This window comes from Neofelis nebulosa, chromosome 18 (assembly GCF_028018385.1).
Source record: "Neofelis nebulosa isolate mNeoNeb1 chromosome 18, mNeoNeb1.pri, whole genome shotgun sequence".
NCBI classification, from domain to species: Eukaryota; Metazoa; Chordata; class Mammalia; order Carnivora; family Felidae; genus Neofelis; species Neofelis nebulosa.
In genome coordinates, this window is record NC_080799.1 from 5559313 (window position 1) to 5585803 (window position 26491).

General features: G+C 41.1%; 1 protein-coding gene across 3 annotated transcripts in view; it reads right to left on the minus strand.

Annotated features, from left to right (window-relative positions):
• BAIAP2L1 (BAR/IMD domain containing adaptor protein 2 like 1) overlaps positions 1-26491 on the minus strand; it is a 93308-nt gene that overhangs the window by 38263 nt on the left and 28554 nt on the right. For 2 of the 3 annotated variants that reach the window (XM_058710257.1, XM_058710255.1), the window contains exon 3: positions 24875-24961. In XM_058710257.1, the coding sequence (XP_058566240.1) occupies positions 24875-24961 (87 nt within the window). Of the gene's footprint in view, positions 1-24874; positions 24962-24998; positions 25201-26491 lie in introns of those variants that run through there. The other variant, XM_058710256.1, reaches the window with a different exon arrangement.

Sequence of the window (26491 nt, forward strand, 5' to 3'; positions counted from 1 at the left end):
ATAAATGAGAATAGGATAACTATAATAAAGAAAAGTCAATGAAACCAAAAGCTAGCTCTTTAAAATGCTCCTGATAAACGTCTAGCTAGGCTAAACCAGGGAAAAAGAGAGAAGACACAAATTATAGGAATAACTTGCTTTATTGTGCTTCACAGATATTGCATTTTTTATAAACTGGAAGGTTTGTAACAACCCCACATCAAGTATGTCTATTGGCACCATCTCCCAGTAGCATTTGCTCACTTTGTCACTGTCACATTTTGGCAATTCTCACAATATTTCAAACTTTCTCATTGCTGAATTTGTTACTATGATCTGTGATCAATGATCTTTGATACTACTATTAGAATAGTTTTGGGGTGCTTTTAATCTCACTCATTTAAGATGGCAGACTTAATAAATGTTATGTCCTTGCTGCTTCACTGACCAACAGCTCCCCCCCCTCACTTCCTCTCCTCTGGTCTCCCTATTCCCTGAGATACAACAATATTTATATTAGGTTAATTAATAACCCTATAATGGCCTTTAAGTGTTCAAGTGAAAAAAAGATTCATACACCTCTCACTTTATTTTTTTATTTGAAAGAGTGTATGTGTGAGCGAAGGGGGGGGGGGGGGAGAGAGGGCTGGAGGCAGGGAGAATCTTAAAGGCAGGATGAGCGTCGAGCACAACGCAGGGCTCGATCCCATGACTCTGGGATCATGACCTGAGCCAAAATCAAGAGTTGGATGCTCAACTGAGCCACCAAAGTGCCCCACACCTATCACTCTAAATCAAAAGCTAGAAGTGACTGGGATTCGTGCTTAAGAGTCTCTCTGTCTCTGCCCCTCCCCCCACTCTCTTTCTAAAAACAAAAACAAAAAACCCAAAATTAAAAAAAAAACACTCCACAGCTATCAGAATGACTAAAATCCAGAAAACTGACAACGCCAAATGTCGAGAATGTGCAAAAATGGTATAGTTTGGCAGTTTCTTACAAAGGTAAACAGTCGTACTATTCAATCCAGTAATTGTGCTCCTAGGTGTTCACCCAAATGACTTAAAATCTTTTGTCCACAGAAAAACCTGTACATGAATGTTAATAGCAGCCTTTTCATACTGCCAAAACTTGGAAGCAACCAAGATGAATGGATAGACTGTCGTGGTACATGTACACAACTGAGTATATTACTCAGGGATAAAAAAGAAAGAAACTATTAAGCCACGAAGAGACATGGAGAGCAAGCTTAAATGCATATTGCTTAGTGAAAGAAGCCAGTCTGAAAAGGCTACATACTACAAAATTCCAACTAAATGACATTCTGGAAAGGGCAAAACTATGGAGACAATAAAAAGATCAGTGGTTGCCAAGGAGGGTGGGGGAGTGGATACTGTAATGGTAGACATATGTCATTAAACATTTGTCAAAACTCATGTTAACACAAAAAGTGAACCTTGTGGCACCTGGATGGCTGAGTCAGTTGACTGTCCGACTTCGGCTCAGGTCATGAGCTCATGGTTCATGAGTTTGAGCCCAGTGTTCGGCTCTGTGCTGACAGCTTTGAGCCTGGAGCCTGCTTTGGATTCTGTGTCTCCCTCTATCTCCGCCCCTCCCCCCACTCATGTGTTTTGTGTGTGTCTCTCTCTCTCTCTCTCAAAAACATATAAAAAAAGTGAACCTTAATGTAAACTATAGACTTTAGTTGATAGCAATGTATCTATACTGGTTCATCACTGAGTGGGAGAGAGAGGAGTATGTGGGAAGTCTGGGTAAGATCTGCTCAATTTTCTGTAAACCTAAAACTTCTTTAAAAAAACAAATTTATTAAAAACAAAATAACACAAAACAACAGCCGTCTGGAACGAGCAGTGATTAGGAAGCACTGCCCTGTTCCGAGGAAAACACATGCAGAGTCTGAATGCTTCTAGAAGTTACTCAGGGACAAGAACTTGCATTCTGATTCTCAGTTACCTGTGTGATACCAGTGCCTGCCCAGCACATAACAGTCCTTAAAAGTCTAGTCAATAAGTAAGTGTACTGAACAAATGAATTAGAGGGTAATTGCAGTGAGAAAGAACATAAAGTAGTATAGTAGGGCAGAGAAAGGAAAATCTGGCAGAAGTTTGACCCATCATATGGTGGTATCTGTAGTATTTTATTTTATTCCTATACACAGAGGTATCACAGAAAGTCCTACAGGAAGAATGCTTTCTGTTAAACCTGAATGCCTGATCCCTAACTTGCCTTCTCTCTCTTTTTTTAATCTACTCAACAACTGGATCTAGATGGAGAGGCTTCTATTGTGGCAGTACAGATGCTGGCTGCATCTGGAGTGTGAGCACCCAGCATCCATCTGTAGGATCCTAAGCCCCGGAAGAACAAGCTCTCTCAGCCAGGGCTGGCACCCACACAGACCAGTTTACATCCGCAGAGCCTCCAGGAGCAAATTCCTGGCATCTTTTGTTTCCTATCACCAAGGTTTAGTAACCCTGAGGTTTGGTCTCAGAGAATCCTGAGCCATAAACAACATATTAAAAAAAGAAAGAAAAGAAAAAAAAAACAAACAAAAACCAAAACCAAGGGACATTTTTGTTTACAAAATTTTCATTCTGCCAAACAAAAAGCTATAATACCAGACTATGTGGGTTCGATTCTGGACACTTGGCAATCCAGGCTGCGAGGATTAAGTGTGCTAACAAAGGAAAGGTTCCAAGAGCAAGACTCACACTAAACACCCAATGCTAGACTCCCTTCTAGCTCCTGATTTCTGGTAAAAAGTAGGAAGGGAAGGGAAAGATAATACAGAAAGGAGGAAGTTGGTATAAACCACTTATTTTGGATGTTTGGCAATAAAAGAAGTAAGAAGGTAGCTAGAGAAAGGAACAATAAATTTTTTTCTTTTTTAAGAAAGGGAATGACAAAAAGTGTGAAGGAAGAATAAATGAAAACCAATAAACTCCATATATGAATTAATTCTTAACTTATATATAAAAATGCTTTAAAAGGAAAATATTAGTTATCTTTGCATAGAGACTTAAATCTCCATGGGAATTATCATTAGAAAACATCCTGGATATTTAAACTCAAGTCTTTTCAGTGAAGCAGAGAACAAATGCACGCCCAATATCAGAAACCAAGTCTTTTCATCACCTAAGGTAATACCTAGTAGAGACATCTTCTCTGAAAATTAAACCAAATATTATGTAAATGTAGGGGAAGATTCGGGAATTAGGTGCCAGTTCTGTCATTAGGACTGATTAACTGATTCGGGAAGCAAATTAGTTTATTTCCTACTTCATTTTTGATCAGCAATTACACTAATTCAGTCCACCTGCTGTACACAAGCACTGTCAAGTCAAAGCACAGGATTTGCAATGAAGGAAAAATATTCCCTGAGGTGTATTTTAATGTACTACTCGTATTTTAGCTAAAAGGATGACATTAGGGAACCTGGGTGGCTCAGTTGGTTAAGCATCTGACTTCGGCTCAGGTCATGATCGCACAGTTTGTGAGCTCGAGCCCTGCTTCTGTCCCCTCCTCACCTCTCTGCCCCTCTTGGGAGTCTCTCTCTCTCTCTGCCCTCGCTCACTTGTGCCCTCTCTCTCTCTCAAAAAAAAAAAAAAAGACATTAACTTATTCAAGCTTATCAATTATATATCACCCAGGAATAATTTATCAATTTTGCATCCATATACAGATTACAAGCAATTGTTTTCTTTACATGTCAATGTAAAAAAACAGCATCAAAAGATTAAAAGTTTTCTACAAGCTATTAGTAAGTTAACATTAATTATTCATCTTCATTTTTTCATTGATTAGTAGATTAAGGCTAAAATACAACCATTTTGATACTAACAAAAATGAAATCAGGTGTATTATCAATAATGAATGAAACTGAAAACTAGTTATTCCTTATGGTGTCACTAATTAATTATAGGATTTTCAAGGCTAAAAAATGCTACATCTTAAGTTTTAAAAGTTCTTTAAAACTTTGAAACAGGACCCCAACACATGAAGACAAGGACAATATGTAGGTAAAGAAGGCACTAAGGGGCTATTTCAGTTCAGTATTACTGAGTAAAACCATCTTAAAAATTTTAAGTGAAGAATTTTTGGTGCACCTGGGTGGCTCAGTCGGTTAATCGTCTGACTCTTGATCTCGGCTCAGGTCATAATCTCACGGTTCATGAGTTTGAGCTCGCATCAGGCTCTGTGCTGGCAGTGTGGATGGAGCCTGTTTGGATTCTCTCTCTCCCTCTCTCTCTGCCCCTCCCCTGATCGCATGCTCTCTCTCTCTCTCTCTCTCTCTCTCTCTCTCTCTCTCTCTCAAAATAAATAAATACACTTCAAAAAATTTAAGTGAAAAAGAAGTAAGGATTTTCATTGTTTTAAGCAACCAATTGTAATTGAACAAGTTTAAAAACAGTATAAGAAAGGCTACTGCTCCCAACTTTCAGATGGAAAGCGATTTATTCTTTTGATCTAAAACCACACAACCCAAGATGTTAGACATTGGGTAGTCTTAATATGATGAGAATTTAAGGGAGTTTACACAAAATACAGACTCCCTTTATTAGACTGCTTACTCCACAAGAACTGAAACACAGAGAAGAGAGTAACTCTGCTTTTGCAGTTCTGATGTTGTTCTCACCTTCTCTACCTGAGAGGACAAGATGGCACACCGGCACACACTGTAAGATCCTCAAAGGTAACGGCAGCTCACACGTATTGACTGAGTTCTTCCCTTGTGTCCAGAGTTGTGCTCACTGCTGTACAGAGGTGACCTTTTCTAGTTAGTCCTCACAACCCAGAAGGGAGTACTGCTGTTACCCACACTGTTCAGAGGAGGAAACCACGGCTGTAAGAGGTTCAAGGGTTTTCCCACATTTACACAAGAACTAAAAGGTGGGAGAGCTGGAATGTGAACTCACGTCTGATCTTAAGCCTGTGCTCTCAACTACTCTGCATCCTCTCTCAGATATGCAATGAGAAACCATGTAGAAGACGAGTCACATTTTCTCTACTTGGTACCCAAGGACAGGATGATGCCCAGTGTGTGTCAATTACAGGGAAAGGAATATCTACTCAACATCAGCCAGAACACTTTAATTATTAGTGTTGTCTGAAAATGGAACAGGCTACCTCTGGGGGGCTGGGCAGCATCACTTGGGTAAGGGCTGGCCTGGTTGCTTAAAGCCATTTCAGTTCATAGTGTTTGGGTCATGCAGGAAGTAAAACCAAAGTGGCGGGGCTGACTCCCCAAGGCACCCCATGAAAATCAGCTACCCCCAACTACCAAGATCCAAACACACGTGCGTACGTATACACACACGACCTACCTCCCAAACGGAGTGGTCAGTGGTATCTGCTCCATGCACCTGAACTTTGGAAACAAACTAAAAAATGTTTTAGGAAGGGAACTAGGGAGGCATACAAACAGGATTATCCATTACATATATCATCCGTAAGATGGACATGTAAATAAAGAGCCCCTCACAGGACCTGGTGAGAATCAAAGGAGAAGACAGAAACGAAGCACCTGGCATGCCGTGATCCTCAGTAATTGTTGGTTTCCTACTGAGGGAAGCCACAGGGCATGGAGTGTTAAGCATCAATGTGGTTGGGCAAGCGAAACAGGGCCCGACTTGTTCACAGGGATATAGAACTACACATTCACACAGTGAACTCCAGACTCACATTTCCAGTTGCCGCCTTGACATTTCCACTTGCCTACTAGGCATCCCAAACCCAACACATCTAAAAGCAAACCCTGACCACCACCACCCCCGCCCCCACCTCACCATACCCCCTTGTCCACACTTGTCATCCGGTGCACAGCAAACCCCACTCTACCTTCAATCCCAGTCCAAGCCACCATTCTTTCTCACCTGGGCTGGCACAACAGCCTCCCAACCGGTCTCCCTGTTTCCACCCTCCTACACTCTATTCTTTGCACAGAAGCCAGTAAGAAGCTTTTAAAATGTTAAGTCAAACCAAGTCACACCTGAGCTCAAAACATGCAGTGGATCCCCACCCCCACCACAGATTAAAAGGCAACATTCTTATGAACACCCACCCCTATGTGACCCGGCCCCACCCTCGCACCTGCTGTACCTGTAGCCTCATCCCTTCCCACTCTCCCATCCTTCACTGAGTCTCAACCAGACTGGCTTCCACACTGTGACCAAGTTCACAAGGCCTCAGGAATTTTGTACTTGCTGGACTCCACTGGAATGGTCTCTCCAGACATCTGCCTGTGGCGCTCCCTCCTAACTGCATGTCCCTGACCACTCTCCCTAAAATGGCCCCTTTCCATTCTTTTCCTCCATCACTCGGCGCCTCGCCTTGTTACTATCTGGCATATTAGGCATGTTCGTTTACCACCCACTAGAAAGTAAGTTCCCAGAGAGCAGGGACTTCTATGTATTCTCCCCAGTGACTGCAGCAAAGCTACCAGATAATAAATGCTCATTTATACTGTGATTTAAACGAGGAAAGAAAAACTACTATAATCCCTCGATTACTGAATATTTGGTTTTATGCGCTTTCTTTAAAAAAAAATTTTTTTTAATGTTTTTATTTATTTTTGAGACAGAGAGAGACAGAGTATGAGCAGGGGAGGGGCAGAGAGAGAGGAAGACACAGAATCTGAAGCAGGCTCCAGGCTCTGAGCTGTCATCACAGAGCCCGACGTGGGGCTCGAATTCATGGACTGTGAGATCATGAGCTGAAGTCAGACGCTTAACCAACTGAGCCACCCAGGAGCCCCTGTGCTTTCTTTTTTTAATGTGCTTTTCAACATACCATGCAATGACTCCCCTCCTTCCCCCCGCTGGTTAAGGGGCAATTTTTCACAACAGAAAAGAAACAAACCCTGTACTCATCCTTATATGGCAATTCTCCCCCTCGGAGTCCCTACACATGGCTCTGCCTTGGTACCAAAAGAAGAAAATGTAAAGTGAAATGTAGGCAGCCATCAAAAACAATGAATAAACCGATTACTTATTAACACAAAGAAACAGAAGTGGAGTGCTAAATTTAAAAAAGCAGCAAACAAAGTAGTTTATATAGCCGCAGATTTAATTATGTACAAACATTTTAAAGTAATAAAGGTAGAAAATGTGCTTATTAGGTTCATTTTTCAGTAGGTATTACATTTTTTAAAAACTTGAAGTATATTTAAATGCTCATTATAAAATGAAAGTATAATTCTAAACGTCTTAGAGGACTCATAAGTTATTTAAAATATTAACATGAAATGGGAAGTTGGGCAGGACTGAGAAAATAAAAGTGAGGTAAGATTAAAATACTTAATCACACACCCGCACACACATGGGAAAGAGACCTTAGTATGTCACAAATTCTGTTAGAAAAATGGAAGCTGCTGACTATCAGCCATGGCTCTGAGTTATAAATACCTGAGTCATCTATATATCAGCTTCACTTCACTCAAGAGTCACAGGGGGGAGACTTATTCTGGACTCTTAAGAGTCCAGTTCTGAGTTGTAAAGGGCTTGCCATTCAATTTGCTCTTTAGTCATCTTGCAGTTTTTATTTTATCTTTGAACCCATGCTCCTGAACTATTAGTCAGCATTTAATAACTCAAAATCCTTTAGCCTTACTAATTTTTAATTTCAATTTGAAACGACACAAACACAATCTGTAGGCCAGCACTCAAAATAACAAGGCTGCAACTTCAACTTGTACCCATTACACCCATGATCCTATTAGTCCTAAATTCCAGGCAAATTGAAATAGATCCCTCCCCCAATTGTTCCCCCAACCAGAAACCACCACCCTTTCTACCTCCAATGCTGACCATCATGATATTCAGCATTCCCCAACACTCAGCTTCCCTCCACTTACCCCACTCGGGTGTAATCATCTCTTCCCATGAAATCCTGTAGCCTTTGTATGTCTTACTCTCGCACTCACTCCTGTATTAAAGGTACGTATGTATATATTTTCTTAATGTCCCTCACTATGTTGTAGATATCTTGAAGGTAGGGCCAAGTTTATGAATGCTGTAAATGATAGCCATGGTTTCAAGAGAGCCTAGAGAAACCTGATTCACATTAGGTTGAAAGAAGCCCAGTACCCTTATGAGATACTCATTTGGTTGACCAACAAACATTTCTAAGCTCATCCTAGAGTATATCTACTTCTCACATACTTGCCTCACCAGCCTTCCCCTCCAGCTGACTCTGCTAAAGGACGGTTAGGACACCTCCCCCACCTCAGAGTCCTTCTAGACACATTGTTGTGAGCACATCTTCACAGCTCCTTTGCAGGTTTTATAGGACATGTCCCAAGGCCATTTCCTGTACTGAATCAAATTCTGGTTTCCTGTTTCTTCTTTCCACTGGGTTTAAGGAACAATGAACAGGGGATCCAAATCCTTCTGTCATGTGCCCAGTCTTCCAGATTTCAAAGACTACTTTCATAATTTGTTCCCTATGTAGAAATCCAACTTCCGTGGGGTCCTCCTTAAGGAATACAAAATCACAAATTCAGACCTAAGTACAGGGTTTTAAAAGCTGTGCTGCACCTGAGAGGTCCTAAGGCTGATGCTCCCTGAGTCTGGGGGAAGCACTCCACTCTCCATGCAACCAACACACCCCCAGCTCTACTCCTAATTAGTTGTGTGAAGGTTGACAAGTTACTTAAACTAAGCTTCTGTTTACTTGTCCATATAAAATGGGAAGAACATCCCCAACTCAGAGGACTGTTGGGAGAACCGCATGAGCCTCCTGATTTCTGAACTCTTGTTAGCGCCAGCAAAATTCATTTACTGTGCTATTCATACTGAGTCGGGGCCAAATAAAACTCTTCACAAGTTACTGCAACGTTAGGAGGTAGCATGTGTGAGACGTGCTGCACAGCACAGAGCAAACTGTCTAAAATATTTCTGACCAACTGGGGTCCTAATTCAGATTTTCAGATTTCTGCTGAAAAGTTGGGAATAAAGTCGTACATGATTAGATGGTCATGATAGTGCTGCTGGGCTGCCTGCACTTTCTATGGGACTGGGAAACGTGTGCAACTAGCCTCCTGTATTAATATGTCTAGTATGTTGTTTATAGCAGGGATTTACTAGGATGCCCTGTGCTGGGAACTTCTCAGATCAGCATACTTACCTTTTTTGATTTTGGGGGATACAATACACATAACACAAATTTATCAGTGGCAATGTTTAGAATATTTACAATGTTCTACAACCATCACCACTATCCAGCTGAAAAACATTTGACCCCTCAAAAAGGAGACCCTGCCCTCATCAGCAGTCATTCCTCATCCATCTCTCCCCCAGTCCCTAGCAACCACCCATCTGCCTTCTCTTATGGATTCGCTGACTGGAAATTTCATATAAATGAAACCATGCACTCATATGTGGCCTTATTTGGCTTCTTTCACTTAGCATGTTTTCAGGGTTCACCCATGTTGTAGCACATATCAGTATTTCATTCCTTTTAATGACTAAGTGATATCCCATTATAAAGACATACTACATTTTGTTTATCCATTCCTAGGTGCTGGACATTTGGGCTGTTTCCACCTTTGGGCTATTGTGAAAAGCACTGCTAAGATTTCATGTGGGCATGTAAAGAGCTAAGGAATGGAACTGCTGGCTCACACCATAACTCTGTTAAAATTCTGAGGCAGGTTCTTTTCCAACACTGGTGCTTCCTTTTACATTCCCATCAGCAATGTACAGAGGTTGCGATTTCTCTACAGCTCTACCAACACTTGTTATTGTCAAAGTTTTTTTTAATGTTTATTTGGGGGGGGGGAGGGGCAGAGATAGAGGGAGACATAGAATCCAAAGCAGGCTCCAGGCTCTGAGCTGTCAGCACAGAGCCCGACGCAGGGCTCGAACTCACAGACCACGAGATCATGACCTGAGCTGAAGTCAGACGCTTAAGTGCTTAACTGACTGAGCCACCCAGGCACCCCTGTCTTTTAAATTATAGCTAGTGTGTTGGTTATGAAGTGCTCATTGTGGTTATGACCTGCATTTCCCTAATAGCTAATGATATCCAGTAACTTTTCATGTGCTTGTTCGCATCCTTACTTTTAATAATTTTGTTAAGTCATTTGGAACGCAAAAGAGTACCTAAGGAAGTACATTTACTCCCAAGTGGCTGAAGATCAAAAACTGTCAGAACCCCACTTGTACTAATAAGGAGTCTAGGGGCGCCTGGGTGGCGCAGTCGGTTAAGCGTCCGACTTCAGCCAGGTCACGATCTCGCGGTCCGTGAGTTCGAGCCCCACGTCAGGCTCCGGGGTGATGGCTCGGAGCCTGGAGCCTGTTTCCGATTCTGTGTCTCCCTCTCTCTCTGACCCTCCCCCGTTCATGCTCTGTCTCTCTCTGTCCCCCCCCCCCAAAAAAAATAAATAAATAAAACGTTGAAAAAAAAAAAAAAAACAAGGAGTCTACCCAATCACCCACCATGGCTGTTGTTTTCCACCACGGCATCACAGTGTGCTTGGAAAGTCAAGTCCAGCTCATATCATGATTCGAACTACACCTATCGTTGGCATATCCCTCGCCCTTTTACTTACCTATTCTCCTTCCTCAGCCTGTCATAGAGGCCACACCCTTTTGCTGTTGCTAGAGCCACTTTTTCTTGGCATGCTTCAAAGTCCCTTCCCTTCCTATATTTGTACATTAGAACTTAGTGAGTTTGGGGCGCCTGGGTGGCGCAGTCGGTTGAGCGTCCGACTTCAGCCAGGTCACGATCTTGCGGTCTGTGGGTTCGAGCCCCGCGTCGGGCTCTGGGCTGATGGCTCGGAGCCTGGAGCCTGGAGCCTGTTTCTGATTCTGTGTCTCCCTCTCTCTGCCCCTCCCCCGCTCATGCTCTGTCTCTCTCTGTCCCAAAAATAAATAAAAAACGTTGAAAAAAAAAAAAAAAGAACTTAGTGAGTTTGTTTCTGACACATAACTTTGGGCCTAGCACGGTGTCATGAACATAGTAAGATAGCTCTTCCAGCATTTTTAAGAGAATGTGAATAGGCCCTATCAACAATGATGGTGGTGGTGAAGCAAAGCCCTCTGGGTCTCCTGAGCCACTGCCCCTCACTGTGACCTGTGCAGTTGCTATGGCCCCTGACCAGCTCTCCTCTGGCTATAGCTCAGAGTGTAAGAATGAGGACTCCCACACTCTCTCCATCCTGAGTTGATGGCACACACAATATCCTTTAAGGAGAAGACCAATTTGACTAATTGTGAAAATTTGGTTTAAACAAGATAATTTTCTCTTCACATACTTCAAAAATGTAACAGATCGGGCAAATATAATAAAGTTATGAAAAATAGGCAATGTTTCAGATGTATATTCAGGATGTGCCCACCATGCAATCAGAAAGCACTAAATGTTCAACTGACTAATCTTGGTTTGACGATTCAGCTTTTACATCTCCAGTTTTTACTAATTATAGTGCTTCGTTTGCACACATAGTTATATCAAAGCTAAGAAAAAGAATGCTTTTCTTACAACAATTTCTATAAGCTAGTACAATTTACAATACAGAACCTCCTCTTAAAGTTTAGGAATTTATACATATGCCAATATTCCTCTGATATGGGGACTTAAATGGCAGGTGCAGGGGCACCTGGGTGGCTCAGTCAGTTAAGCGTCCAACTTCGCCTCAGGTCATGATCTCGCAGTTCAGGAGTTTGAGCTCCTCGTCAGGCTCTGTGCTGACAGCTCAGAGCCTGGAGCCTGCTTCAGATTCTGTGTCTCCCTCCCTCTGCCCCTCCTTTGCTTGTGCTCTAAGAATAAATAAACATTAAAAAAAACTTAAAAAAAGTTAAATGGCAGATGCATATGTAGACTTTATAAATTATTCATTTATAAATTATAAGCCTATCTTTCTCTACAGTTACTATAGCTTAGATCTTTCTTGCTCCCAAAGGGACAAGGACGTGTTGAATGAATGTTTTCTACTTGAAAATTGAATGGACAAGAGTCACTTGCAAAGTCCAAAGGCATTTGTTACATGTACAATTCCAGGACAATCTTTTTTCAAATCCCAAACTGAAAATAAACAATAAAAATTAATAAAGGTCATATTATAAATACTTGTAAGCACAAAACAGAAAATCTTCATAATATCCGATGAAGAAAACACAAAATGCAGGGTCGCCTGGGTGGCTCAGGTGGTTAAGTGTTCGACTCTTAGTTTCATGTCCAGTCATCTCCTCACAGATGGTGGGTTTGAGTCCCACATCGGGCTCTGCACTGATGGTGCAGAGCCTGCTTGGGATTCTCTTTCTCTCCCTCTCTGTCTGCCCCTCCCCCACTCACACTGCCTCTCTCTCAAAATAAATAAACTTAAAAAAAAATACAAAATGCAGACGCATGAATCAGTTCAATCAGTTTCAGACTATGTGATGGTTCACTATTTAACACAACCTTTTATCTGCCAAACTATAATGAGCAGGATAACCTCGAGTGCCTTAAGATACAGCAAGTCAGAAAAAACACATCTTTGGGACACCTGGGTGGCTCAGTCGATTAAGCATCCGATTTCATTCAGCTCAGATCATGATCTCAAGGTCAGTGAGTTCGAGCCCCATGTCAGGTTCCATGCTGACAGAGCCTGGAGTCTGCCTCTGATTCTGTCTCTCTCTCTCTCTCTCTCTCTCTCTCTCTCTCTGCTCCTCCCCCACTCATACTCTCTTCTCTCTCAAAAATAAACATTAAAAAACTTTTTTTAAAAAAGATATTTCAGATACTTTTTTTAATTTTTACGACCTAAGACTGATTTTGAGTGCCAATACAAAATTATAGTATTTTAAAAAATTGCATGACCTAAAAAAAAATAAATTGTATGACCTATAAGCATTCTATCAATAACAAAAGAACACCTGTGATTTTGTAGGTTCCTTAGTGATGAGGAGATAAAATCTTCTGTTTTGTACCCAATTTAAGAAACTGGGCCAAACAAACTAACAAATGATTCAAAACGTAATAGCCGACTAAACAAGAACAAGATACAGCCTAGATTTATGTAATGGTGAGCTATAAGGACCTCAAAGCAAAATTGTAAACTCTCCAAAGAAAGTCTCCTGTTATTTCTTGAGAAATAAATGAGAACAAACTTTATTTTTCCATGCTTTAAAAATGAAACGACTGATTCATACTTTCTTTTAAATATTTTGCTAAAACACTTTCTTCTGACCATTTCTGTTTTCCTTTTCTACTTTTTCAGTATTTTCTACGTTTTTAAAAATAAACATTGTTTGATTTAGGGACAAAACTGGAAGTTTTGTACATATTTCAATTTCCTCTCTTAAATGAGTACTGTTCTGGGTTGAAGTGTGTACCTAAGATAAAGATTTATGTGTGCACTACAAGTACTACAAACACACATTTCTGACAATGAATTCTTCAAGTGACTTATTATTTAACAATTAAACACAATGGATTAAAATATATTTATCTGCCAATCATGACTACAGAGCTCTTCAGCTCTTTTATTTGTTCCTCCCAACAAGGCAAAGCGGTTGTGCTCTTGAGCACATACTACTGTGGCTATTAATGTATGTTAAACCCAAGCACTTAGCAGGTGGTAAGGAACTGCCTTTCAAGAAAAAAGGGTATCAAATTGCTCACACAGTCATTCAGTCTTCACACGTAAACAACTGTGTGATATTAAAGTTCTTCCACCTTCAGGGTAAGGTTCCTGGGAGGGGCCAGGTTGTAAATAGTTTAGGCCTCTTGTGGGCCAAACTTCTCTGTTGCAACCACTCAACTCTGCCATAGTAGCCTGAAAGTAGCCACAGACAATACATGAACAAGTGGGCCTGCCCAGGTTCCAATAAAATTATATTTACAAATAGGTGCTGGCTAGCCCTCTGGCTCTGGTTTGCTCACCCCTGCAGTTAAGGTACAACTAATAAAAGGTGATACTTTAGCAAAATGAATTTGAAAGAGACTTGAAAATATATGCTAATTCTTATTGTTACCTTCAAGTGGTTTAGAGCATTTATCATAAAAATGACTAAAATTTGGTATTTCCCCTGAATGATTAATATTTTACTTCTGGGGCACCTGGGTGGCTCAGTGGGTTAAGCAACTGATTTCAGCTCAGTTCATGATCTCCCTGTTCGTGGGTTCAAGGCTTGCTTTGGGCTCCCTGCTGACGGGTCAGAGCCTGGAGCCTGCTTTTGATTCAGTGTCTCCCTCATGCTCTCTGCCTCTCACCCACTCATACTCTGTCTCTCTAAAAAATAAAACATTAAAAAAATTTTTTTAAAATATTTTACTTTCAATTACAGTTGAAAAAAAAAACAATGACACATTTTCTGAGTATTCTCTACAAGAGGAGAAGAGACTATATTCCTAAAGAGCCTTTCATTTTCAAGAGAAATGAGCAGGATAGGACTTTTTCAGGAGAAGGATGTGTATCCAGCAAATTTATAGAAAATTAAAAATTGCCATTATTTCTCAAGTTTCAGATAGCTACAATAACTTACAAACTTTGGAAATTTACATTAAAATATTTTCCATAAAATCTGATTCCCTTTGCCCTGCAAAACTTACACTATACCTTTGTTCATATGGATTTTTTTTTAATGCTTATTTTTGAAGAGAGAAAGCAAGAGCACACACTAGCTTGGGAGGGGCAGAGAGAGAGGGAGACACAGAATTTGAAGCAGGCTCCAGGCTCTGAGCTGTCAGCACAGAACCTGACACGGGTTCAAACCCATGAACTGTGAGATCGTGACCTGAACCGAAGCCGGATGCCCAACTGACTGAGCCACCCAGGCGCCCCTGTTCATATGGATTAAACAGAAAATGAAAGGGCATTTCTAGTGCTTTGCAAATTCTAAATATTTTACAAGAATTTTATCAAATGTCAGGGCACCTGGGTGGCTCAGTCGCTTAAGAGTCTGACTCTTGTTTTCGGCTCAGGTCATCATCTCACAGTTTCATGAGTTTGAGTCCGTGTTGGGCTCTGTGCTGTCTATGGAGACTGCTTGGAATTCTCCCTCTCTCTTTGCCCCTTCCACATTCACACCCTATCTCTCTCAAAATAAACAAATTTTTAAAAAGAGTTTTATCAAATGGTAAGTCATATTACATCAGTTATTTTTATTTTCTAAGAAGCAGACTATATTTTTTGAATACCTTTTAATCAGAGAAGTTCCACCATTGCTAGGCATTCCTCCTTTTCATTTTCAGTGACTTTCAGAGGCAACAAAACTTTTACATCCTCCATAGGTGTTACCCCAACATAAGAACAGTAAGATAATAATAAAACCCTTATTAGAGAGAATCCTTCATGAATGAGAATCCAGAGGCACAATAATAGCAGCAGTAGAACCAGACCTTCAAGAACTCAAAATAATGGAATTACTGCATAGATAATAAAAGAAATCAAAACATAAAAACAAAACCCAAATTAAAAGTTAGGTTCCAGGGTGCCTGAGTGGCTCAGTCAGTTAAGCATACAGCTCTTGATTTCAGCTCAGGTCATGATCTCATGATTGGTAAGGCCCGCAATGACCTCGAGGAGTCTGCTTGGGATTCTCTCTCTCTCTCTCTCTCTCTCTGCTCCCCCCTTGCTTGCACGTGCGTGAACGTGAATGCTCTCTCTCTCTCAAATAAACTTAAAAACAATTAATTTGCAAAATCAATAAAAAGACAACCCAATTAAAAATGGGCAAAGGATCTGAATAGATACATTCCCAAGAAGATATGCAATAGCCAATAAGAATGTGAAAAGATGCTCAACATTGTAAGTCACTAGGGAAATGTAAATCAAAACCCAAGTGAGATATTACTTCATACTCACTAGGACGGCTATCATCAAAAAGACAGTAAGTGTTGACAGGGATGTAGAGAAATCAGAACTCTCACACACTGCTTATGGGAATGTAAAATGGTGCATTAATTTTGAAAAGCAGCTTGGCACCTCTTCAAGAAAAGTTAAATTTAGAGTTATCATAATATGAGCCAGGAATTACACTAAGTGTACACCGATGAGAAAGAAAAAGATAATACATACACACAAAATTTGTACACAAATGTTCATAGTAGCATTATTTCTAATAGTTTAAGGTAGAAACAACCCAACTGTCCATCAACTGATAAATGGATAAACAAAACATTGTATATCTATATAATATCATCCCATCCATAAATAGTACTCATACATGCTATAATGTGAATGAATCTTGAAATTATACTAAGTGAAAGAAAGTAGTCTCAAAAGATGACATATGGTAGGATTCCATTTATATGAAACTGTTCGATATAACCAAATCTGTAGAGATAAAATATATTAATCATTTCCTATGGCTGGAGTTGAGGGTAAATGGAAAGTTGACTGCTAATGGTACAGGATTTCTTTTTGGGGTGATGAAAATATTCTAAAGTTAACTATGGTGGTAATTTAAAACTTTGTAACTATACTAAAATCCAATGAACTGTGCACACTATAAATGGATGGACTGTATTCTATGTTAATTATATCTCAATAAAGCAGTTATAAAAAATATGACAAAAGTTAATTTGCAGATTTCAAAAAAAAACGAAATAGAACTTAATACTGATGAAAAATAGTCACTGAAAGTGAAAACTCAATGGAACCAATTAGAAAATAAAAAGTTTAAAGCCATTTAAAAGAGCAAAACACACCATAAATATCTAATAATGCATATATAAAAATGTGTGCAAGACTTCTACAATTAAAAACAAAAAACAGTGACAGAAATTAAAGAAGCCCAAAGTAAATTTTTAAAAACTGCCATATTCGTGGATTAGAAATTCAGTATTGCTAAGATGTCAATCCTTCCTAAATCTATCTACAGAGTCAATCTGTAGTCCAAATTCTAGATTGTTTTTTCGTGGAACTTGACAAGCTGATTCTAAAATATATGTAAATGCAAAAGTCCAACAACAGCCAAGATGCCCTTGAGTAAGAGCATCGATTTGTTCTATCTGAGGTCTACTTCTAGCTATCAGGATGCATTCTCAAGTCACAGAGATGAAGACAGTGTGGCATTCGGGCAGCAAAGTGCAGGAGATGTGTTGCCTCCTTGTTTCCCTGGTGAGAAACCCATGTGACATGTTACAAAAATGGATAATTTAAAGTGGAAGTGCAGCAAAGAAATGAAAAACAGTAACAACAAAGTAAACGGAGTTCGAGAAGTAACTGCCTATGGGCATGTGGACACCGTGGCCCTTGGAGAGACCCTGGACGTGCAGCCACAAGAACTGGGTGAAGCCTGAACTTACAACATAACCGAGCAAAGTGATTGTGACGAAAAATAAAATGAAGAGGTTTCAGAGAAAGCAATGACAGCAGAAAACTGCACGTTAAAAGAACTCTAGAGGGTATCTGGTCACATTGAAGTCACAAAGGATAAAATATTGGAAGTTGATGCAGGGTTAGGAAGGAGCAGGACAATCCATAAAAGCTTAGAGAAGATGTCTACTCTGTATCTTGAGTTACAGGGGAAGGAGACAAGTGCCATTGAGACCACCCAAGTTTTTTACAATAAAAATGCTTCCATTGTCAGTGTTTCTAATACTTTAAATTAATGTGTACAACATAAATACTAGTTTAACTCTTTTTTCCACTTCCCTATACATTTGTAACTGAGAATAAGAGAATTTTGAGGATTTTTGACAATTTTGTTTTCTTTTTTTTACCCTTTTTTTTAAGAGAGAGAGCGAGAGACCACATGCACAAGCAAAGGAGAGGGGCAGAGGGAGAGAGAGAACTTAAACAGGAACCTTGTTCAGCATGAAGCCCAACACAGGGCTTGATCCCAACAACCCTGGAATCATGACCTGAGCTAAAATCAAGAGTCAGACACTCAACTGAGTCACTCAGGTGCTCCTTGACAAACGTTTTTCAAGGTCATGGCACAATCATATTTTCCCTGCTGATGATTAAGATGGCTTTCAATAGTTTTAACTTGCATGGTCATTTTTGTGGTCCTGCACTGCTGTGCAAAATGGGGACACCTGTATGTAAAATTAATGAATTAAATGTATCAGTTCAGAAATTAGAAAAAGAATAACAGGGGTGCCTGGGTGGCTCAGTCGGTTGGGCATCCGACTTCAGCTCAGGCCACGATCTCACGGTCCATGAGTTTGAGCCCCGTGTCAGGCTCTGTGCTGGCAGCTCGGAGCCTGGAGCCTGCTTCAGATTCTATGTCTCCCTCTCTCTCTCCCCTTGCTCTGCTCATACTCTGTCTCGGTCTCTCAAACAGTGAATAAATGTTAAAAAATATATATATTAAAAAAAAAGAAAAAAAGAATAACAGAGTCATCCTAAAGACAGCATAAAGAAGAAAAGAAAAAGCAGAAATTCATAAAATAGGAAACAAAGATACAATGGAGAGAACTGAAAAACTGGTTCATGAATAATCAGGAATAATCAAGGAAATGCATATTCTTGCAAACTTACATTACCTATTCTACAGGATAATGTCTATGAAAAAAAACCTATACTCTTCTTGAGTTCTCAAATATGTGTGAATATATGAAGTGGCAACAGAGAAGCATCTTTCTGGTCTTTGAAACTACAGAATCTAGGAGGTACATTATCTCATTTCATCTTCCGACAACTCAAGAGATGTTGCCATCATCCCCTGTAGGCATGCCAACCTGCTCATAGTCACGAAATGTTGCCCAAAGTAATACGAATTGATAGCAGCAAGGTAACAATATAAACTTTACTGAGCATCTCTTAGGTGTTGGGTAATAAGCTACCTGCCAGGGTCTCAAGGGAAGATACAATCTGGCCTGGCTACCACATCCTAGGTAACTGGATCTTTCCTGTGCTTCGGCTGGGGTGGGAGGAAGCTCTATGACCCACGAAGCACCGATGCCACCTACCATGCACCTAGGGATCACCAACTCTACAACCCCTGTTCTGTCTTGCCTGGCTGCAGAGCACATAGCTAGGGACACAGGACCCAATGTGGCTGCCCATGGAGGTTCTCTCTCACCTCCACGCAGAAATGACCACCAAGTTTACCCTTTAGGGCCTATCAGTCACATCAAGGAAACACTGGGTTACTGGGTTTTCAAGCAGGAAAAACTCATCCATGAGGCTCCTGAGGATGAGATGAGGCAATGTAAGAATAAGAAGCAAGTGGCACACAGCAGGCACTTAACTGAGATCTGAGTTTCTATACAAAGCACAGCAGTACAAGCGCAAGTCAGGCAACACTTGTGAGAAGAGCCATATATAATATATTGTATAACACCTATCACGCACGCACGCGCGCGCACACACACACACACACACACACACACACACACACACACACAGTTAACTGCTCTGTAATTTCCATCCTTCTTAATCCCATAATGTAATACCTGGCATTTATGGTCAGCACCCCAGTGAAACCACCATTTCCGAGGGGGCCGGTGGCCTCTGCAGATTGAAAAGGTCCCCATCATGGGGTTCCCATTTCCTTTCTTTTCAGTGGCCCCTTCTTGGCTGGCTCTTTCCAGTCCCCTCTGCCTTAGTAAGGCACAGTGTAAGCAGAACAGAGGTGAAGAACTCAGATTCTAAAGTTGGACCATCTGTTATCCACTGTGATCTAGGGCACACCTTTCACTTCTAGGTCTTACCTAAAAGTGGAAGTGCCTACACCCAACTCATAGGACTGTGTAGAGAATGAGATGAAATAACACCTGTCAGGGGCTGCACCCTGTGTCTGGCAAGCCAGTCCTTTATGTTCGCTGTGAGGCATGCTATAGAAGAGCATACTCACAGGAAGAAAAGACTAGAAAAGAGTATAGTGGTGACAAAGCGGGTGTATTAGAGTGGTAAAATTACAGGTGATTTTTTTTTCTCTAGTCACCCAGTTTTCAAAAATAAAGTGTGAGGTCATGCAGACAATTGAACAGAGAGAAAAGGAAGGAGAGAGAAGCAGAGGCAGAGAAAATGCACCAAAGAGTTCATGATTACAAGACACTGTAAAGGCTGAAAAGAAAAAGGGCAGAAAAACAGAAACTACCCCCATATCCTTAACCTTCCTCTGTGCTTGGAGTCTCACTTCCCAAATAGGAATAGAAGGCTGTGGGAAGGAAGACTGTGGTTTTCAGGAGAAAAAGCAAGTATCCAGGAAAAACAATAATCATAAAGTTTGAAGCATATACATGATAGTGAAACATCCCACGTGGGAGAAAGACATTACCCGAACCAGAGACACTCACAGAATGCAGAAGCACTACGCAGTCTGAGGCACAGAAAAAGTGAGGACATTTGTGTAAGTCTTTTCCTTTCACTGAAAGTTGTTGAAACAAGACCTTTGATACCAGAACTGCCAGACATGGTGGTATCATCAGGTGTCCCCCCCTGACAGCTCTGTCCTCTCCCCTTCAGAGGTATTCCTTAGCTAATGGTGCTGGGGAAAGCTCTCTGGCTGCAGAGTCATGGGACATGAGAGGGTGTGTGTGCTGGGGCTCCCAGAGAAAGATTTCCTCCTTTGTAAAGGGCACAGCTTAGAAGAAATTCTTCTTCCTGCTTTTGGATACAACGGGAGGAAGGAGGATGTGATGTGTAAGACTAGCGATGGCAGCCATCTTGGTACCATGAGAAGTTGAACTTGAGGGTAAGTAGAAAGAAAAGAAACCTGAGTTCTCAGTAATGATTGCTTAAACAGGAACCTGCTACTCCTGGCCTTTTTATGTGGGATAATAAACATCCTTAATGTTTAAACCACTATTAACTGGTTATTTGGTACTTTTAGGCAAAAGCATCTTAAAATTATTCATATAGCATTTGGTGAGCTGATGTGCTCAGAGGGATATCTAAATGAAAAAACCCATAGACAGAAATCAGGAATGGCAATGCTACAGCTTGGTCTTAATAGGTGCCAATCCAAATGATAAAAAGTTAAAAAGCTAATCAACTTTCTCCTCCAGGTTTTAGCTCCTTTTTTTCCCCCCTAAAGTGAGACAAGAGACTGAAATGCTCAGTTCTGCCACTCTAACTAATACTCATAATGCATTTGGCCAAGTTTTCCAAGTAGACTCCTCACAGCAAATTTCTATGAATTAGGTAAATATTTTACTGAAAGGATATTTTCTTCACCCACCTCCCAAAGTACAAAAGCATCAGAATAGAACAGAAATTTCACGTAAAAAAATTATGTGTATACACACACACACACACACAAAATGAGAAAGACAGTATATTCTATAGCAACATTAATAAATATTTTAATTCAGGAACACTCAGGTGGCTCAGTCAGTTAAGCTTCCAACTTCAGCTCAGGTCATGATCTTGTGGTGAGTTCAAGTCCCACATTGGGCTCTCTGCTGTCAGCACAGAGCCTGCTTCGGATCCTGTTTCCCTCTCTCTCTGTCCCTCCCCAGCTCATACGCACACACACGTGGGTGCACACTCTCTCAAAAATAAACATTAAAAAATATTTTTTAACTCAACATTAAACTGAAACCTACTCTTGCAATCTAAGTTTTAGAAATGGTAAGAATTCAAAGCACCTGGGTGGCTGTCAGTTGAGCATCTGACTCTTGATTCTGGCTCAGGTCATGATCCCAGGGTTGTGGGATCAAACCCCGTGTCAAGCGTCACGCTGAGCACAAAGCCTGCTTAAGATTCTCTCTCTCACACTCCTTCTGCCCCTCTCCTCCACTCAAAAAAAAATTTTTTAGGGGCACCTGGGTGGCTCACTCGGTTAAGCGTCCGACTTCGGCTCAGGTCATGATCTCAGTTTGTGGGTTAGAGCCCCGCGTCAGGCTCTGTGCTGACAGCTAGGAGCCTGAAGCCTGCTTCTGATTCTGTGTCTCCTTCTTTCTCTCTCTGCCCCTCCCCTGCTCATGCTCTGTCTCTGTCTCTCAAAAATAAATAAATGTAAAAAAAAAAACCTTTTTAAAATTTTTAAATGTTAAAAAAAATAAACAGTAATAATTTTTCAGCATCCCATTCATTTCTTTCCCAAGCAAAATTAAAAAAAATTTTTTTTCAACGTTTTTTATTTATTTTTGGGACAGAGAGAGACAGAGCATGAACGGGGGAGGGGCAGAGAGAGAGGGAGACACAGAATCGGAAACAGGCTCCAGGCTCCGAGCCATCAGCCCAGAGCCTGACGCGGGGCTCGAACTCACGGACCGCGAGATCGTGACCTGGCTGAAGTCGGACGCTTAACTGACTGCGCCACCCAGGCGCCCCCCAAGCAAAATTTTTAAACTGAAAATTTTATTTTTTTTTTAATGTTTATTCATTTATTTATTTATTTTTGAGAGGGAGCACATGTGCATGTGAGCGGAGGAGGGGGGGGAGAGGGAGGGGGAGAGGGAGAGGGAGAGGGAGAGGGGGAGAGGGGGAGGGGGAGAGGGAGAGGGAGAGGGAGAGGGGAAGAGGGAGAGGGGGTGGGGGCGAGGGCGAGGGCGAGGGAGAGGGAGAGAGGGAGGATCTGAAGCAGGCTCTGTGCTGACAGCAGCGAGTCCCATGTGGGGCTTGAACTCACAAACCGTGAGATGCTGAGACCTGAGCTGAATTCGATGCTCAACCGACTGAGCCACCCAGGTACCCCTATTTATTTACTTATTTTTAAATGTTTATTTCTTTTTGACAGCGAGTGAACAGGGGAGGGGCAGAGAGAGAGGGAGGCCGAGGATCCCGAAGTGGGCTTTGCACTGACAGCAGAGAGCCCAACGTGGGGCTTGAACTCACGAGCCATGAGATCATGACCTGCGCTGAAGTCGGATGCTTAACTGACTGAGCTACCCAGGTGTCCCTAAATTGAAAGATTTTAAACTATAGGGTTTGGAGGTGGAGGGAGAGGGAAGATCAGGGGAAAGGGGGAAAGGAATGAAAATTCTGAAATGATTCATGATCTTCACATATGAAACACCCCTTCAGTTTTATCAGATGGAATTTATAAATGTTTTGTAATAAAGTTATGAATACCAACACCAAAAGTCAGCAATAAGACAATAAAGCCTTCTTGAAAAATGAGGAAAATATAATCCACTTTTGGTCTCTTTTTTCTGTGAACTGTTCATTACTCTTTCAAACAGAGAATTTAAACACATATAGGGCAATATTTTAGTCTAAACTTTAACAAAATGAAAAACTAAGCAAATCACAGGAAGTCAGTATTAGGCCTCCAAAAGCAACTCTTGCTAGGGTAGTACTTTATCATGAAATTGCTGTAGATGAGCAGAAAATTACTAACTATATGAGATGGTGAATATAAGCAAAAAGACAACTTGAGACAAAAATAAAACACAGAAGTTATTTCCATTCCCTCTGAATCAAATACATATCCACATGAAAGAAAATTTCACCACTGCAACATATTTTCCTTATTGAAACTGAAGAAGGTTTCAGCCTGTGTTTGCAACAACACGGTTGCTGTGGAAATAGCTGATTCAACATTAAGAACTCGCAGCTGAATAAAGTAAGGTGTGGAACAGAAATCTTATTTAAACAGTGGCAAGAACCATAAAACATTAAAAAGGCAAACTGAATGACGGTGAATCAGCACCATATGGTTTAATGTAAGGGTCACACATTTTCCCTTTGGGCCTGACACAAATAGGATGTGTCTTTTTAATTTAGTCCTATTTTTGGAACCCTCTAATCATCACCATCATCCCTCAAATGTCCTAAGTTTTACTATCTGCTTCTGACTGCACAACGCACTGTGTATTTTATGAAACTGACTCTGTTGAAGACAGAGTTTCTGTAGTTCCTACCTCACCAGAACACACACAAGTTATGCCACCAACAAAGCACACGTCAGGGCTTTGAAAATTTTCTGCCTGTAACTGATTCTATTAAATACAGCAGCACGGACTTCATCATCACACGACATCACTTCAGGCTTAGGTTTCAAGACTCTTTACAAACTCTTCAAGAACGGAAGTTGTGAGAGAATGTTACTGGGCGCCCAGATCCACTTCACACCCTGTAACCCAGCCCGCACCCCCAGCACTGTTATCACACCTGGAATTTGTTCTTCCGCTTTTATGGGTCAGGTAAGAGTTCTCCAAGCCATCTTGAAAACCCTTAAGACACTTTATATAGAAATGATGTGAATTATTTTAACCCTAAAATATATGTTCTACATGCAGCCCCCGCCTCTGCCTCCCCTTTCTACAGAAACACACTTTTAAATACACACACTTTACCAATATTTTCCTCTGCTTTTCTGAACCTTTCAAATCATAACAAGCATTTTGAAACCAGAAATCTTATCCTTTGTAAAATAAAAAGAATCAACAAATTTTAAAAATAATGGTTATGTGTGGGGCTATTAAGAAAAGGAAAAACAGCGACTGTTCCACCCTTAGGAGAGGACGCAGTGAACGGACTCTGTAAACAGAAACCCAGACTCCCTCTGCAGCTGGCACTGCTGAGGGTGTGGCTGCCCTCCGAGTGTGCACAGGAGATCAATTCATACCAGCAAAACCGGAAAAATCACAACTGAGAGCAACTGTGGAAGCAGCGAGAGCCAAGAGCAGGACGTAAAGGAGTCTGCTTTCTGCTAGGTGAGTCACAGGAAACTTTCCTGCCAGAGTCGGGAGGCCCGCCGTGCCCATCTCCTTCAGTTAAGAATGTAGGTCAAAACTCCCTGGGTTTCATGCTCCAGGGATCCGAGGGGAAGGGCTAGGGCCCAAGTTTAGAGGCAGAAGCCCAGTTCCTAGGGAGCAGGGAGGTCAGCCACTGGCCTTGGCCTGCCTTCTAACTAAGCCTCCACTTTCAGCAGACTACAGGGAACTCCATCATTCCAGAAGTGAACAACACACGGGAGTACTGGGCTAGCCCTTCTTACTATTCTGGATTTGGGCCACCTTGTGTATTCTTACGAGGGCTCACAGGATGAAAGGCTCACAGGATGAACCAGCTCAACTTGTGTTTGTATATAATGACGGTCAGCTCACCCAGCTCTGTTGACACAGGGGACCCAGTGGCAATCTCACCAATCTTGGCCACTCCATCGTAGTAGGCTTTTCCCGCAAGGATCATAGCTAGACAGGGAAGGTGACACACAAAATCATCACTTACACAAGGAAAAGAGGAAGTGCACGGAGGTTTGCTTCCAAATATCCCTCAGTCCCTTCTGGGTGCAGAAAGGTTTGGGCTGGGCCAAGGGTGGCTCTCGGAGGGCAGGGCTTGTGCCTGATAGCTGTGACGTCCCTCCAGTGCACTTTCGGAGGCCCCCGCCCAATGGAAAGCTCCACAGGATCCTCATCTTGGACCAGCCCTGGCATAGCTGAATCCAGAAAAGGCCCTGCCTTCTGATGCCAGTTCCAGAGGGGATATGTTTCCAACATCAAATTAGGGCTGGAAACATATCCGCTCCAGCAAGACAGCTTTTCTCAGCTGGTTATTCTACAGCTACACAGGTCTACAACATTATTAGTTGAAAGAACTTGCATGGGGTGGCCCAGGAACCTGGCCTTTCAATGGCACTTTTACTTTTCTATTGAAAAACTTATTCTGAGCCACAAACAATAAAATAATTGTTGTTGGGGGGAAAGGTATGAAATTTAAAATACATTATTTTAATCACTCCAAAAACACAACAGAATTCTCTGAAAAATAATTGAATGTTCTATCAACTCCCCACTACCTTTTTGGCAGAAACAAGGAAAACTTCTATTGCTATATCAATTGGATTCTATTTCTCTTAAAAATAGTATTTCTCTTTTCAAATTGATTCTGAAGACTAAATTATAAGGTGTAGAAATCTGTTTTTGATTTTTATTTTTCCTTCCTTTCTTTTTCTTTAGGAAAGGGAGTCAGGGGCAAGACAGACCTGGGTCTGCATTCTGCCTTTACTTCTAATGACACGACCTCCCTGGGCAAGGTCACTATCCTTTCTGAAACAAAGGAGGGTCATCTATAAAATGTCCTAAGAGCACAAGCATGGAAGCTGCTAATAGGGATTCCTTCCTTCACTTTCCAACAAGCTAGGTTTGGTAAGACTGATAGTGTACAGCAAGCAAGCTTTTTAACAACACCTAGCCTATTTAGTGTGGTTTTGAAGAAAATAATTTATTTTGCTTTACTCAAAGACTAACTCTGAAGAATACAAAATTTTAGAACTAAAAGAGCCCTTAGGAATCTCTAAGATTCCTTTCCTTTTTACTGTGAAGAAAACCAGAGGCCATACCAAGTGCTTTGCCCCAATTTATAATGGGTATTGTTTTACAACAGTGATTAAAAAAGATATCTCAAGCATAAAAAGTAGGGGGGAGAAGGTAGGGGGTGCCACAGAACAAATTATGTACAAGTCTAGCTGAGGATATTACTGGCCAAAAAAGTAGCATTTTCATGGCAAATTCATCTATTTCTTGTAGAGTTGAAAAAAAATGTAAAAGTCACAGCTTTTACTAATATGTATACAAGTTTAAGAAATACAACGCTCCATTATACAGTTATTTCATAAGACTGAGGATAACCTTGAAGTATAATAGTAAAAAAGAACAATAACAAGTAGCATTTATACGGACTTTCCAAGCCTTACTTAAGTTTACCTATCCAAGAATATTAAG